Source organism: Paroedura picta, chromosome 7 (assembly GCF_049243985.1).
Source record: "Paroedura picta isolate Pp20150507F chromosome 7, Ppicta_v3.0, whole genome shotgun sequence".
Lineage (NCBI taxonomy): Eukaryota > Metazoa > Chordata > Lepidosauria > Squamata > Gekkonidae > Paroedura > Paroedura picta.
The window spans coordinates 72016530-72032237 of record NC_135375.1 but is presented as its reverse complement, the minus strand read 5'-3'; the positions used below and the strand labels follow the sequence as shown (position 1 = coordinate 72032237).

Below are 15708 nucleotides of genomic sequence, written 5' to 3'. Positions count from 1 at the left end.
AAAAATTATAAATAAAAACACACAAACAACACCAGAACCAGAGAGGAGGACCAAAAACTGTTATTAGAAGTATGCCAAATGAAACCTACTGGCAGAAGGCACCAACAGAGGGACACAGACAGATCTTCCCAGTGTGGGAGTTCCAAAACTTTGGTACCATGACCGAGGAAGCCCTTTCTTGATTTGCCACCTCAGATGGTGGGGACAAGCAAACCTCTGAAGGTGACTGGGTGATTGGGTGATTTCATAATGAAGAAGGTGGTCCTTAAGGTATGTCGGTTCCAAGTCACTGCTCCAGGTTTTGGTACTCTGAAACTATACTGAAACATGAACTGAGTTTCAATATTACAAACTGTATGTGGGAAATTGTGACCACTCCTGTGGGGTTGGGAGTGACTAGCTCCTGGAAATGCATCATATCATTGCATGCTTTTAATATTCTCCAAGTAAAAGAAACAATTTGAGCAATCTCTTACTTTGCTCATTCTTCCCTTTAACAAAACAACAACAACAAAAAGCTAGTAAAGTTTGGTTTTGTTTCTGATGAGGACTAAGATGCTACTGACTAATTAGATCTATTCTTCCTTACTGAATTTACATTGACTAGGATTATATAAACTTTGAGGGGTGTGGTAATTTAAATAAACCCATAAGGTACTGGAGGATTCAATGTTATTTTGTGCAATTCTATTTACAATTATGTTTCATAGTCAGTGGATGTGTGTGTGTGTAAGAGAGAGAGAGAGAACAAAGTTATCAACTCATTGTATACTACACAAGATTGCAGATGTTGCTTTAGAAACTCTTGTCAAGTATAACTATTGGGATATATAAAATTATTGCTGTCAGCTGTAGTTTGGATGCCATTTTGGATGTATATGCATGAGAAAATACTAGACAGTCCACGTGGCTGTATTTCAAATAATTAAAAGCATACAGCTGCAATAAATTTTTTTCCTAGTGATTGATGAAAAACTGCCAAAAAACAATTTCACAGGACTACAATTCCCACCAGATTATAAATAGTCACTTCTCACAAAGAATTATTGGCAGTGTGTTTAGTATACACAAAGTTCATCTGGATAAATATGAGAACCATGTAATGCAGGATGGAGCATAAACAGAAAGTATGATGCAGTCAAGTCATTCAAGATAAGTGGAGCTTTTCCCTTCATGAAGCTTTGCTTCAGCAAAAACCACTTTTCTCTCATGGACTGCATTTGCTTCACCACAACTAATGTTTCAAGCACCATGTGTGAGCTGCCCCAGATCCTACTTAAACATCTTCCAAACACATAAGCAGTCTGTTAGAAGCAAGTTGCAGTATCACCTTAAGCAAAGCTACACCCTTGGAAGTCTACTGAAGTCAATGAATTTAGAAGGGTACAAGTGTCAACATGTGATACTTGCAGGGAAGAACCCCTCCACTTTTGCCTTTATTGCCCTCCGCCATCACCGCAGCCAGGCCCAGTGTGGCTTTCAGACTCCACTGCAAGGCCCGTTGAGGCTTCTCCTGTCCTGTCATCCAGGACCATGGCTGTGAGCTCAGCATGGCTCCCAGCAGCTGGGTCTGCCAAGGCTGGCAAGTCCCATGTGAGCACTGGCTCTGCTGTCAGCCCCACTGAACCTTCCTCCCTACCATCAATGAGGAAGATGGTGGTATCCCATAACCTAGGCCAGCTGATTTGTCCCACAAAGATCACTGACACTGGCAAGCCCCACAAATGTGCATATGCATAGGCAACACAATATTTTAACCCTCCAATGTCCTTTTTTAATATTCAGATTTTGTATGTAAATCTGAAGAGTACTCCAAGTATGCTGAACTCTCTCTTTTGGTTAAATATGGCTCTGATTTAGATATTCACGGATGGGTCCATACTTTGCTATTCAATATACTGGTAACTGCTCAGGCTGGAATTGTTTGTTTGTTTTAACTGTCACATTGTTTAGTTTTCACAGCACAAGACTTGAAATATTTTGTTGATTTTAAGTATAATAGCTATGTACATCTTGGATTTAGAAGATTTTAATAAACTTTTTAGTGTATTCCTATTAGGCATAAAAGTTCATGAATAGCTTGAAGTCATTCAATATATCTTGTCAGTTAAGGATGGCCCCACAGCAGTGAACAGCCACAAAATAGACAGTGCAATTCAATGCATGGATTCAATTAAACTGGAGACACTTTGCATAAATTGCCCCGGCAGTCACCTAATGCTACCATGTATTATTACTGTTAGCATTGGTCTAGTGCAGGCGTGACCAAACTGTGGCTCTCCAGATCTACTGCCATCATGGTGAAAAGAGAATTACCATCTGAAAAAGAACAAAAAAATCACTCCACCCCCTCCAATTTAGAAAACCATAATTCCATCCACACTGGTTAAACTCTTGAACTGTGACAGTGTTTACATAGTAAATTGTAGTGAAAACCAAGCAAATGTTACTACAGAACCTTTCACACAGATTAGTGGCTGAATCATAGTCACATGAAATTCTGCTAGGGTGGGTCTGGCACTAGCAGTATGCTTGAACTGCTTTCAGTATTTTGCTGGATAGACTACAACACATATTAAAAACTGATTTGGGTCCTTTGGCTAGTCACAGTCCTAACAGAAATGTTCTCACAGAGCAGCCCTGTCAAGAGCTCTCTCTCAGCCCCACATACCTCACAGGGTATCTGTTGTGGGGAGAGGAAGGAAAGGTGATTGTAAGCCAATTTGAGACTCCTTTAACGGGGTATAAAAATCAACTCTTCTTATTTCAACTGAATTGAAATAAACATTGCAGTCCCTTTATGGACTGAATGAGAAAATGACATATGGGTCAGCCATGTGAATTGAGTATACTGAGCATAAAGATCTGCTGTAGATAGCGAATTGTTTGAAGAAAATCCAGAGTTTTTCATGTTCACATGGACACGTGAAACTGCCTGATACTGAATCAGACCACTACAGTCAGTACTGTCTACCCAGACTGGCAGTGGCTCTCCATGGTCTCAGGCAGAGGTCTTCCATATAATCTACTGCCAGGTCTTTTCCAAAAGAGATGCTGGGAATTGAACCTAGAACCTTCTGCTTGTGCTCTGCCACTGAGTCCCAGCTGTCCCAGCAATTGTGCTTGGCTAGTCCATAAGATCGTTTTGCAGCATGCATGTTGCACCCTTCCTGAAATAAAAGTTTGCATGGCTTCAAGTGTGCTATAGTAATTGGCATCCAAATATTGCATTATGATTTGATAGAACTCTCGGCAGAAGTTTAAAACCAGAAATACCATAAGACAATAAAAATAAGTCACTTAAAACTATTGCAGAACAGCAGTCAGCATTCTTTCCATTCCCAAATGCTATCCCATGCTCTTATATCTGTGGTGCTGGGAGGGGGGGGAGGGGAAGGCTCCTGGATGTTCTTTTTCGCCTGCCCTCAGTTGAATGCCTGGTGGAAGAGCTGTTTTGTAGGCAATGTGGAACCCAGTAGGCTCTGACAGGGCCCATGTCTCCTTTGGAAGTTCATTCTACCAGGTGGGGGCACGCCAAAATCTCTGGAGGTTGCTGGGTAGCCTCCGAGTACAAAGTACTATCTTTTAGTGTAACCATTCTCATGGGTTTGGTTATGAAGACAAAATGGGATAATGTCTGGCCATCCTACCATGAGTTCCCTCAGAGGAAGGATCATAAGCAAAAAGAATAAAAAGTCTCTGTCAGTATTAGGCCCTACTGTTCTGTACGGACCTAAGTGAACTATGACTGCCACACATACCTTTCAATATAGAGAAAAGGAAGTATTATTTACTTTAAGATGATGTGTTGGGGGGAGGTGAAGGGTGGCAAGGGAGCAGTGCAGTGGTCAGAGTGAAAAACTAGGATATGGGGGACCCAGGTTTAAATCCCCACGCAATCCTAGGAATGATGTTTCCAGGGTTCAGGAGGCAGAGTAAGTTACTTATACATCTTGACTATAATAACTAGCTCTTCCTGGCAACTAACAAGAAAATTGTTTCAAAGTATCTGAAGAAGTATGCACACACACAAAAGCTTACACGCAAGATTAAACATTGTTGGTCTTAAAGGTGCCACTGGACTCAAACTCTGTTGCTTTCAAACAGCAGCTCTCCAGATGTCCATGGACAACAATTCCCATGAGCCCCTGCCAGCGAATGCTGGCAGGGGCTCATGGGAATTGTAGTCCATGGACATCTGGTGGGCCACAGTTTGACTACCCTTGAGGCTACCCACCTGAATCTATATGCATGAGATTGGACTGCAGATCCAATGTAAATGTTAAAACAAACAACTCCTCAACATCACTTCATTTTTATAATATTTTTATTTTAAAATGTCACTCTGGAAGCCCAGCTGGCATCAAAAGCTAAAATGAGATAAAATTAAATAAAGCCAGAACCACAGGAAAACATTCAGATGTGGGATACTGTGCATAAAAGTTTATGCTGGAATTTATGCTATTTTATTAATAGTTGAGGCAGACTTACTGGTCTTCAAAATCACAAATATTGTTTTTGTTCTCTTGTTTTACCATAATGGTCTGAGCAGGTGAAGAAAAGGATACCCTCCCCTCCCACCCTGGGCTTGTGAATGTTTGCTCCTGTTCTTCCAACCCTCTCTCAGTTTATCCAAGTGGCAATCCCAGAAGGCTGCCTGTAAAGCTCTAGAAAGGGCTGGGCAGTTTGTAGGAAATAGAAAGCTGCTGGAGACCTGACAGTACATGATCCCCTGGAACAAATGTGTTTGAACACAACACACACAGAGACAGACCCTCCGCTTCTCGTTACATCTCTGGCAGCAGACAACAATCCTCGGCTTCTCTTTCCAGGGTTATTATTGGTCGGGAGTGGGGGGGGGGGAGGGAGCTGCCGCTGGGCCCCGGCCATGAAGCTTTGGCAGCGCCCTCGTGTCCTTGTTCAAAAAGGGCAGGCGGGCTGCTCCAGCGAGCAGCGGGGCGAGGCTGACAAGAGAGCAGCTGCCGAAGTTCCCCGGCAGAAAGCCGCCCCTTCCCCTCGGCCGGCCGTGTGGGCGTGATGCAGAGCGCTTAGGAGCCGCGGCTTGCCAGCGGGGCAGAAAGGCGGCGGCGGCGTCGACGTGGGGCTGGAGCTCCCGGGCGGCTCCCGTGCGCGCGGGCTGGGGCTGGGGCTGGGCCGCGGGGCCAGGGGCAGGGTGGGCGAGGCCGGCGTCGGGGGCGCAGCGCCATGGAGGGGAGTCCTATCCCGGTGCTCACCGTGCAGACCGTCCCGTGCGAGGACCAGCGGCCGACGGGCGGCGGGGGGCTGAGGAGGCCCACGGCGGTCTTCGAGAGCCAGAGGAACTACCTGCCCAACTTCGTCCAGAGCGTGCTCTCGTCCATCGACCTGCGCGACCGCCAGGGCTGCACCATGGTGGTGGGCAGCGACGGCAGGTACTTCAGCAAGACGGCCATCGAGGTGGTGGTGCAGATGGCGGCGGCCAACGGGGTAAGGCAGCGGCCCCCTCGCCGACGGGGTCGTTTGGGGAGTGGGGGGGGGCAATGCATGAATGGGCGGTGGCGGTTGATCTGGAACAGCTGTGCGATCCTAAACAGTCCAATGAAGTCAGTGGGTTTTTGAAAGTTAAACTCTGTCTAGGATGGCACTGTGAATCAAGCAAAAGTGCTTTGATGTTTTAAAAAATATTATTTTAAATCTTGACCTTCCTCCTGGTAGTTTAAGGTTTCTCCTCTCCTTCATTTTTCCTCACAATAACCCTGTGAGGTAGATGGCTGTGGCTAGTCCAAGGTAACCCAATAGACATTTTGGCTGAGCTGGTATTTGAGCCATCTCTAACTGTGCTAGCTCGTCTGTACATGCCGCTTTTGTTTATGCTAAGATGATCCCTGATGTGTCCTATGTTACACCCTTATCCCCCCTACTCATCAAGTGCCATCTGTCCTGCACATTAGTGACAATATATTTATGTATCACATTCTCCACAACAATTCTGTGTGGTTTACAATAATCATAGCTGTTAAAATGGGGGGAAATGAAGTAAAAAAAACCCCAAAGTATAAATGTCAGACTAATTGTATACTAAAAATAAGTGACGGTAATTGAAATCAGATTGAATTACTGTATTTTATTATTATTATTATTAATAAATAATTATTACTTCCCACCTTTTTATAACCATCCTACTACAGACATACCACTCTGGCTTACTTCAATCCCCAAGCAAATGTATTTGATGTTAGTATGATAGAGCAGTTATGACGCTAGACAAAAACAGTAAATACAAACTGCTCCTTTCTGAATGCTGATTGGCATGATCTAAATATTTTGATGTATATATTTAATGTCTTGGTACGTGTTTCTCAACACATAATTCCAAGGCAGAAGTTTTAGAAGCACTATGGATCCTACTCCTATATCCCTCTTCTACTGAGCAAAGTTTATTAATTTTAATTTTTTATTACATATTTACACCCCCACATATCTATCCTGCTTAGGTTGATCCTAGAGGGATCTTCCAACTTGTATTAAGTTAACATTCTATTATGTGGTAGGAAGACTCACTAACGCTGAAGAAAGGCTACTTTGGAGTATGGTTAGGTCCACCCCGCTATCTTCAAAATATAGTTTTTCTCCCACTAGCTAAAAACAATGTTAAAATAATATTTGATATCAAAATCTCTGTATTTCTTATTGTTTCATATTTAATTATTTACAACCTCTGCATAACCAAGAACAGTTGCTAAGAAAAAAATACAGCTATTCTGCCAACAGAGCAAAGGTTGAAATGTTCCACTATATCAGTGGTTCTCAACCTTCCTAATGCCATGACCCTTTAATACAGTTCCTCATGTTGTGGTGACCCCCAACCATAAAATTATGCACGTGTTCTTTCACAGAAATTAAACTGAAACTGACCAATGGCATGAAGATTCACTGGTCATGATTGTATATGATTTGTTCCCCCCCCCCATGGTTTCTCAGTTCAGTTCTGCCTCTTGTCCCACCATGCTGATCTTGCTCTTTTCTTCTGCTCCAGACAGACCAACGCTCTATCTCAATCTACCCTGCAAGGCTGTTGTGTGGATGGCACTCCCCCGGCCAAGCTGCTTGCCCTGCCACAACCCCTGTGAAAGGGTCATTTGACCCCACAAAGGGGTCCCAATCCCCAGGTTGAGAACCACTGCACTATATAGTATAAATCCAGTGTGTTCACCAACAAAGTCCCAACATGCATGAGGTGGCAGTTATGTTTTAATCCCTCTCATTTCTTCTATTTGTTTCATATGCCTTATTATTGTTTTTCTGGTAGTATTACTCAGTGTATCAATTAACACTGCAGCCCTTTGCAGAGGTAAAATCAATGGATTTTGACCAGAGTAACCGTGCATTGGATTGCATATCTTGATTGGAATGGCTAGTTTACCATTCATTAGGTTTTATTTGATTTGTCTTCTTCCACAATGACTCACATGTGCATTCTTTACTCCTCTTATCTGCATGACCATACACTGTAATTTCTTTTATCATATAGACTGCAAAATATACTATCGGTTATATTTCTGAATTTGTATCCCCATGATTTTGTAGTAGCAATGAGTATTTGGAGCTTTGTATCTCGTGAAAGATTGTAGGTTCTAACACTGCACCTTCTATCTCTTTTTCTGATAGTCCCTCTCTCTCTCACTCATATCTAAAAAGCAGTACAAGGTAGGCAAACAGATTCGTATGCTATATATTATGATTTTTCCATTTATTTAGTATTCCTCCAAAAAGCACCCAAGGCTGGAATCTATTTTATAATCTTTCTAAAGACCATATTGTGTGTGGGGGAATATCAGATTTATCTGAGCCTGTGCTTGGATTCCAAAACAAATTAATGTAATAGTCTGGCAACAAATGTGCGTTGGAAAGGAAATATATATTGTTGGCTGCAAAGTATGTTCCACTCAGATGGTGTCTGATATCTTTAGACTGCAGTACTTTGGCCGATTCGTTATCTTGTTCTGGATGGAGAGATGAATGCTTAGTGGTCATATGTACTTGCTAATAAAAACAAGAAACCGGATTTGTTTATGTGTATCTTGGGAATGAACAATTTAGAGAATTAAATATCCTGTTTTGATTCAAGTATGTTCAATGTATTTTCTCTGCTGTGAACTAGTTTAAGAATTTTATCATGTCTTGAAACTCAGTTAAAATAAAGCATTCCTGTAGACAATCAAGCTACCACAGTAAAATATTAAAATAGCATCCTTTCCCCTTTTTGCATTGATTGGGATTCTGGGTAATTGGCTTCCACTGCCTCATACTTCCCACCAGAGACTTGTTGACCCTCTGCCAAACTTTGTTCCCAGTGACCTCAGCTGTGCCAGCTGGTTACTTATAGCCGGAGTCCCAAGAATTTTTCTTCTCATGCCAGAAGCCTCAGCCCACCTGGATCAAACATTGGCAATTGTTTTTGGTCGATTAAGGTACATCTGGTTTTAGTTTCCAGGATGACAATCTGTTTAAATAGGAATAAACTGAAATAGGTATGGGAGACAGTCTGTTGCAGAGAGGAAGGCACAAGTAGAACAAATGAAATCTGGAGGAATGTCCATGTTGAAGTGACCTTATCCATGAAGTTTTACATAGGGCTGCCATGTTATAAGAAGTCTGGACTGGGAACCAGTGAGATTCTGACAGTGTTTTGGAGAAACAGAGAAAGATGGGCAAGTCCCATAGTTCCCTGGTCTTTATGTTTGGAAGTCGACCTGAGAGCCTTAGTTATGATGAGCTGTCACTGCTGATCTACACTGTGGTCTTGGGCCTGGGATAAACAGATCACTTCACTGTCCTCTTTTATTTAACCATTTCTTCTTATATTAGATTCTAGACCTTTTATTGACACCACACCATTTCATAGCACCAGATGCAAGTGGACCAAACTGGACCAGTAAAACTACTGCTCCTCTACAAGGAACTGCCTTGTGTAATATGAAAGTCACCCCACTTGTCAACATAATTCATGATGATGGATGGGTTTCATGTGTACCAATACACTTCCCAAGTGGTGCCTGTGCTGCTGGTACAGAACTGACCAATATTTACTTGATTTAGATTTGACAGAAAGGAGATCCATGAGGATTTTCAGGGGAAGAGAAATCCCATTTCTGTCCCAACTCCCTTGGTCTACATTGCTGCTTCTTTACTCTTCCTTCTCTGTGCCTGCCTGTTCTTCCCACCCACCCCTATCCCCTCCCTTTTACCTCTTCAGTCTTACCCTGCGTATAAGAGGGATTTTGTATGGCATGGATTTGGATTGCCATGGCAAAATAATTTATTGTTTTTTAAATTGGTGATGTCTGTATAGGTGCAGACCCCTATGCATGCACAGACATTGGGGGGGGGGGGAACACGTGAAGTTTTTTAACAAGTTGGATTTTTATGCAAACCTAAGGTTTTTCTAACTCCCAGGTGGGACTGTTGTATGTATTATTTGAGCTTCATGGAATCCATACTTGGCTATTAGATATAAGAATCTGTCATTTTTATAATTTTCCTTTCCATATCTAGCCTATTCTTGTCCTTGCTCTTGTGTTGCTTCTGCTTTGTAGCATTGTGCCTCTCAGTTCTGATGATGTGTTAAGTGTATTCTGGTGTATTCTGACTGTTAAGAATAAGAAAGCAAAGATGGGACAGTGCTTGACATTATCTGCTTAATTCTGTGATAGTATAGCTTAGTGTACTGAAACGTATGAGAGATTATGAAACTGAATTTTTCACATACAAAAAATTAAGCAACTCAGTAGTATAGAACGGTGGTCCCCAACCACCGGGCCACGGCCCGGTACTGGGCCATGGAGGCCTCGGTACCGAGCCGTGGGGGGGGGGCATGGAGGCGCCCGAGCGACCCGGTGACTGGGCAAATGGGGGGGAGGCCCGAGCGAGCTGGCAAGAGAGCAGGCGACCCAGCGAGCTAGCAAGCGGGTGACCCAGCAAGCAGGCAAGCTTGGGGGGAGGCACCAGCGAGCTGGTGCCCACAAATGCGCAAGCGCATTTGCAGGCTCTAATGAGCCCGTGCCTCCCCCCCCCCCAGCTCGCTTGCTCACCCGCCAGAGGGAGGCGTGCCTGCTGGTTTATTCATTGAACATGCTGTATTTAAACAGTATCTTGTTATGTTTTTGTTGTTTGTTTTTCATAATTTTAATAAATAAAATCAAATATTTTGGATAAAGAAATCATTTGTCATTTGTTCGCGGATTTAATGCTTATGCTGTTCTTGTGCAGCATGGGTACTGATTTTGTAGTTTGTGGATGCTACCCAGCCTGTAATTTTAATTATTTAATGGCTAAACTTTTTATTTTTATTAATTTGAAATTTTAATTATTTAATGGCTAAAATAGCCTAAGCCTGTTGGATCTGCTCTGAAAAGTTAAACTATAGTTAATAAAATAAAAATATTTTTCTCTTTTAACTTTTGTAATTCTCTTCATTTTTCTTAATTTCTAAATCTGTCTTCCTGTCTTTTCTTGGTTATGTTCTTATATACAAGTTCTTTTTCATCCTTCTCCAACAAGCTTATGAACTATTTTCCTTTCTACTAACCATAAATATAACAAAATGTGTATTTGCTGTTAAAAGTTAATTCAGTTATTCTTTTGTGGAATGCTATTACATACATTGTGTCAAAATGTGTTGCTGGGGAAGTCAGTCTTTCAAAATATTTTTCTATTCTTATGACTTTAAAAGAACAAAATGAACACTGTTAAATATGTCATGGGTTTCTACCACAATAAATTATTGTGTCATGAGAAATATGTGCAAGTAAACAGCTAGACCAACCACCTATGGCCATCAGTCAAGAAATTCTGTGTCTTTTCCCCACCCTTTTAGTACAATTTGGCAGCAAGCATTGAGTGAAGACAAGATTATAATTGTCTAGAGGCAAGTGGCATGATTTCAAAAAGCCACTTCACAGACAAAAAAAAGATACCATAAAAGGATAAAAATCACTGCAAACCATTTCAGAGTGTAATTTTAATTATTTTATCATGTACAATTTCTTGGAAGCATGAAGGCATAATAAATATATCATTAAAGACTCCGAAGATGATTTGCTCCAAGTTTTCTTAATTTCCCCATCACTGGGTGGTTAGTGTACGTGTTTATCTCTGTACTCTTAGCAGGAAACAAAATTAATTTATCAATCGTTATATATATGAAACTGGAAGTATTGTTGCTCTGAGCCGTATACAATGGGATACATTGATGTCATAGTCCCATTGTATTGATGGGATACATTGATGGGATACAAGATGTCATAGTCCCATTGTATACGGCACTGGTCAGACCACACCTGGAGTACTGTGTGCAGTTCTGGAGGCCTCACTTCAAGAAGGACATCGATAAAATTGAAAGGGTACAGAGGAGAGCGACGAAGATGATCTGGGGCCAAGGGACCAAGCCCTATGAAGATAGGTTGAGGGACTTGGGAATGTTCAGCCTGGAGAAAAGGAGGTTGAGAGGGGACATGATAGCCCTCTTTAAGTATTTGAAAGGTTGTCACTTGGAGGAGGGCAGGATGCTGTTTCTGCTGGCTGCAGAGGAAAGGACACGCAGTAATGGGTTTAAACTTCAAGTACAACGATATAGGCTAGATATCAGGAAAAAGTTTTTCACAGTCAGAGTAGTTCAGCAGTGGAATAGGCTGCCTAAGGAGGTGGTGAGCGCCCCCTCACTGGAAATCTTCAAGCAAAGGTTGGGTACACACTTTTCTTGGATGCTTTAGGATGCTTAGGGCTAATCCTGCGTTGAGCAGGGGGTTGGACTAGATGGCCTGTATGGCCCCTTCCAACTCTATGATTCTATGAGCCATATTTCAAAGCAGCTTACTAGTTTCTTTACCATATTATCTTGCTTCAGCTTTTGATTTGTGTATACAGTCAAAGGTAAAAGAATAGCAAAATTAGTTGGATACATCTATAACCATTAGTGCCTTTATATATTTGGGAAAAGGCACTAAGGGCTGTCCGCTGTCCGGGCAGTGTCCAGGACACGTCTGGTATCTGGACAGTGTTTATGGCGCAGCAAGCCAATCCAGGCATGGCCAGCAAAGCTGGACCCCCAGATTGGGCAGGCCCCTACAGCACCTGCCCCCAGAAGCCAGCCATGAGGCAAGCTTGCAGTCTCGCAGCCAGATGCTCCCTGGCAGTGGAGGGTAGCAGGCCAGCAGTGCCCTGACTAGGCCACTGCTCTGCATACCTGCCAGCCCAGCTGGCTGCCCCCAACCTCAGTCCTGCCTCTCTCTGCCTTGCCTTTCCCTGTCCTGTCCTGCCCGCTGCTCCTCCTCCTCCCACTGTGTTGGCCTAGTCGGCAACAGCCCTCAGCTGTACAGGGTTGGCCGAGCGGCCACATCCCTCCGTGTCCCTCCTGCTGGGGCATTGTGTGTGAGCGGCAGGGCGCATGCACGGATGGGTGGGGGTGCATGCCCTCCCCCCGCACCACATGCCTTGCCTGGCTGTGCTCTGGTGGAGGGGTGGGTGGGGGCCATTGTGCAGCTGCAGCGCGAAGGAGCCCCCACCGTATCAGCCATCACCAGACAAGGGAAGAGAACGGGTGCAGCTGGCCAAGCGAGCAGGCAGGCATAAAAGCCGCCCAGCAGAAGCATGGCCTGCTCCCTCCATGCGCACTCCCTCCTGGCCTTCTGCCTGAACTGGATGGCAGCCGGGATGCCTGCGGACCACCTCGTCAACGTGGACACAGCCCTACGAAGGTAGGGGAATGTCACAGCCCCTCTACCACCACCCCCCGCTAGCGCCCGTTGCATCCCTGGGTGCAACGGGCTTTCTGGTTAGTATATATAAGATAAAAATGATCTTTTTCATGCTTGGTCCTTGCCTGATAAACAGTTAAATTTATGCTATTTCATAGGACCTGATAGGACTTTTATTTGAGCTTGGCAGTTGTCAAGAATGATTGCTATTATTTGGGCTTATACTGGGAGACTACAAGCAGAAAATAAAGAAGGATGGACTAAAACAAGGTCTACAGTAATCCATGCAGAACGTCTTGGCCTAGTGACAAGGGCCTTTTCTGTTCTGCTTGGCCAGTCACCATTAATTTTGCCCGTTTTGTTGTCACCTTTCCTCTTTTCCCTATTTAAGCTGTTCCATTTTATGAGCTTCACAACACCATCCGAAACAGTGGTGGGTTGTTTCTTTTCTGTCACTGCTAACTTATGGTGACCCCATAGTGTTTTTGAGGCAAGATAATCAGAGGTGGTTTGTTTTTGCCAGCATGGTAACTCTGGTATTTCTTGGTGATCTTTCATCCAAATACTGACTAGCACAGATCCTGCTTAACTTCTAAGATCTGACAGGATCAAGCTAGTCTAGATACATCTGTAACCATTAGTGCCTTTATATATTTTATCACAGTAAGCATAGGTACACTGTTCTAAATCAGTGAAGTGAAAGGGCTGTGTAACTGCATAGGGTGTTACTGTTAGTCTACTACTTAACTCTCCTCTCTCAGCTTAACTGTGATAAAATACAAAGCCGTAGGATCATATGCTTTTTTCTCTTTCCCTTTTACTCCTGTCTTAAGTTTCCACAGAGCCTCTTGTGGCGCAGAGTGGTAAGGCAGCCGTCTGAAAGCTTTGCCCATGAGGTTGGGAGTTCAATCCCAGCAGCCGGCTGAAGGTCGACTCAGCCTTCCATCCTTCCGAGGTCGGTAAAATGAGTACCCAGCTTGCTGGGGGGTAAACGGTCATGACTGGGGAAGGCACTGGCAAACCACCCCGTATTGAGTCTGCCATGAAAACGCTGGAGGGCGTCACCCCAAGGGTCAGACATGACTCGGTGCTTGCACAGGGGATACCTTTACCTTTATCTTTACCTAAGTTTCCACAGTTCAGGATTTCATCAGCAACAACCTTAAACCACCATAAATACTAACTAGAGTTCCAATTTAGCAACTATTTTAAGCCAACATTAAATTGTAAATCTTCTACTACTCAAATTCAGTTGTTTTCCAAAGCTCATGCATCTTTCTCTGTAACAGCTAACCTCTGTATCTTTCGGTGAGGGTTGCAACCAATGGAAGGAATGGGCAAGGGAATTTTTTCATGGCATTGAGATATGTAGCGTCACCTGGTAAACGCCATCCTATTAGGGGGACATGCCACTTTCCCTCCAAGTTATTGGCAATTCTGTTTTCTAACTGCCCCACTCCCATTCATGGTCCAAGTTCTGGTTGTTTCTTGAGTTGTCAGCTTTAGGCTCAAAGGCCTTCCACAATCCCTAGTTCACTTTATCAGTTTTGTGTTTTATTTATTTTTTCTCTTCACTATTTAAAAAGCAACTTATCTCCTCCCCCCCCCCCCACCCCAGTTTCCAGTTTTGTCACATCCTGTAATGTTTGGCTCTTACCTCTCTTGTTTGCTTTTGAATGATGTTGTTGTTGGCTTATGAGCACAAACACGGAGACCTAACAAGCCTGTTTGTCCCTCCTGCTGAATTATTGTTGTTTTTCTGAAGACTTAGTGCATACCAGCCAGTGATAAGAGGGATCCCATGGGTATGTGAGGCTCTGCAGAAGAAGGAGATAGTTGGAAATAACACTTGCCATATGATTTCATGGTATTTAAAGGAGGAAAATAAACTTTACAAGAATTATTTTATGTTCTGTAGGAATATGTTCCATTCAGTAACCTTAGTTCTAAGAATTTTAAATGCCTCTCTTTCTGTGGGTGTAAAAATTTAAATTTCTGACTTGCTGTCATTTATGACTTGCTGCATATAGTAAGTGAACAGTGAGCTAGATGCCTAAACAGCAGTTGTGTAACTGTGAAAATATGGCATTTGTTAATGATAGTCAGTATTAAGTAACAGCATCCAGAAATTTTGTCATGTTATAAAAATGGGATGGGACTTCCTTCTCAGTATCCATTCATACTGCTTTTGGCAAATGCACCCTTGCAGGCCAAGTGTTCTGAAATGCACTGTACTCCTGGCTTTTATTTTTAACACAGAAATTTGACTCGAGACAGCTACAGGTCTTAGCAATCAGTCATCTCTTTGATCCGGCTGAAAGGCCACAGTGAAAGGCAGTTGCTGTCTGTTTTCTCTCTCCTGCCAATTAAAGATCTAAACTTATAGTTGAATCCACATGTTTTAGATTCTTCTATCTTCATGGGGATTTGCTGATTTCTGCTGGGCACTACCTGTACTTGCACTTCAGATGCCTTTGTAAATCTGCAAATGTGATGGGCCTAATTGTAGCACCAGCATAATTGGTTGCAGAGGATCAATTATTTGTTACTAGCTACATTACTAGCTACATTTCAATGACCGGGGTAGTTGACAGCATTTCTTACATATATCAAGGTTTTAATTATACCAAGATTTTAAAAATATCTTATGAAGAGCTGCATCAGCCATGAAACAGTTTCTCTGAAATGCCTGTTAAAAATAATTGCAACCATTATTCTATTTTTGTTAATTTAATTTTTGTTAAGGTATTATCCAGTATTTTGATAGGGTTTCCCTTAAGAAGCAGTTAGGGATCTGTGGCTCTTTTGATAGTATGTGAGATTTTAGCTCAAAGTTTGATACAGTTCTGATCAATAGATGCATCACAGGCTTCCAAGTAAGCAGGTGACCTTGATGCAAATCCAGATGTGTTATATGTGTATGGTTCCCAGTTTCTTACCAGGCACAATTCAAACAAAGCTCTGTATGGCTCAG

At 42.9% G+C, this 15708-nt stretch overlaps 1 protein-coding gene across 1 annotated transcript in view; it reads left to right on the top strand.

Moving 5' to 3' along the window:
* The first annotated feature begins 4901 nt into the window (after nt 1-4901).
* Nucleotides 4902-15708, top strand: part of PGM5 (phosphoglucomutase 5) — a 48979-nt gene continuing 38172 nt past the window's right edge. Inside the window, exon 1 of the mRNA XM_077344858.1 lies at nt 4902-5466. Coding sequence (XP_077200973.1) covers nt 5206-5466 — 261 coding nt within the window. The 5' untranslated portion in view covers nt 4902-5205. The remainder of the gene's footprint in view (nt 5467-15708) is intronic.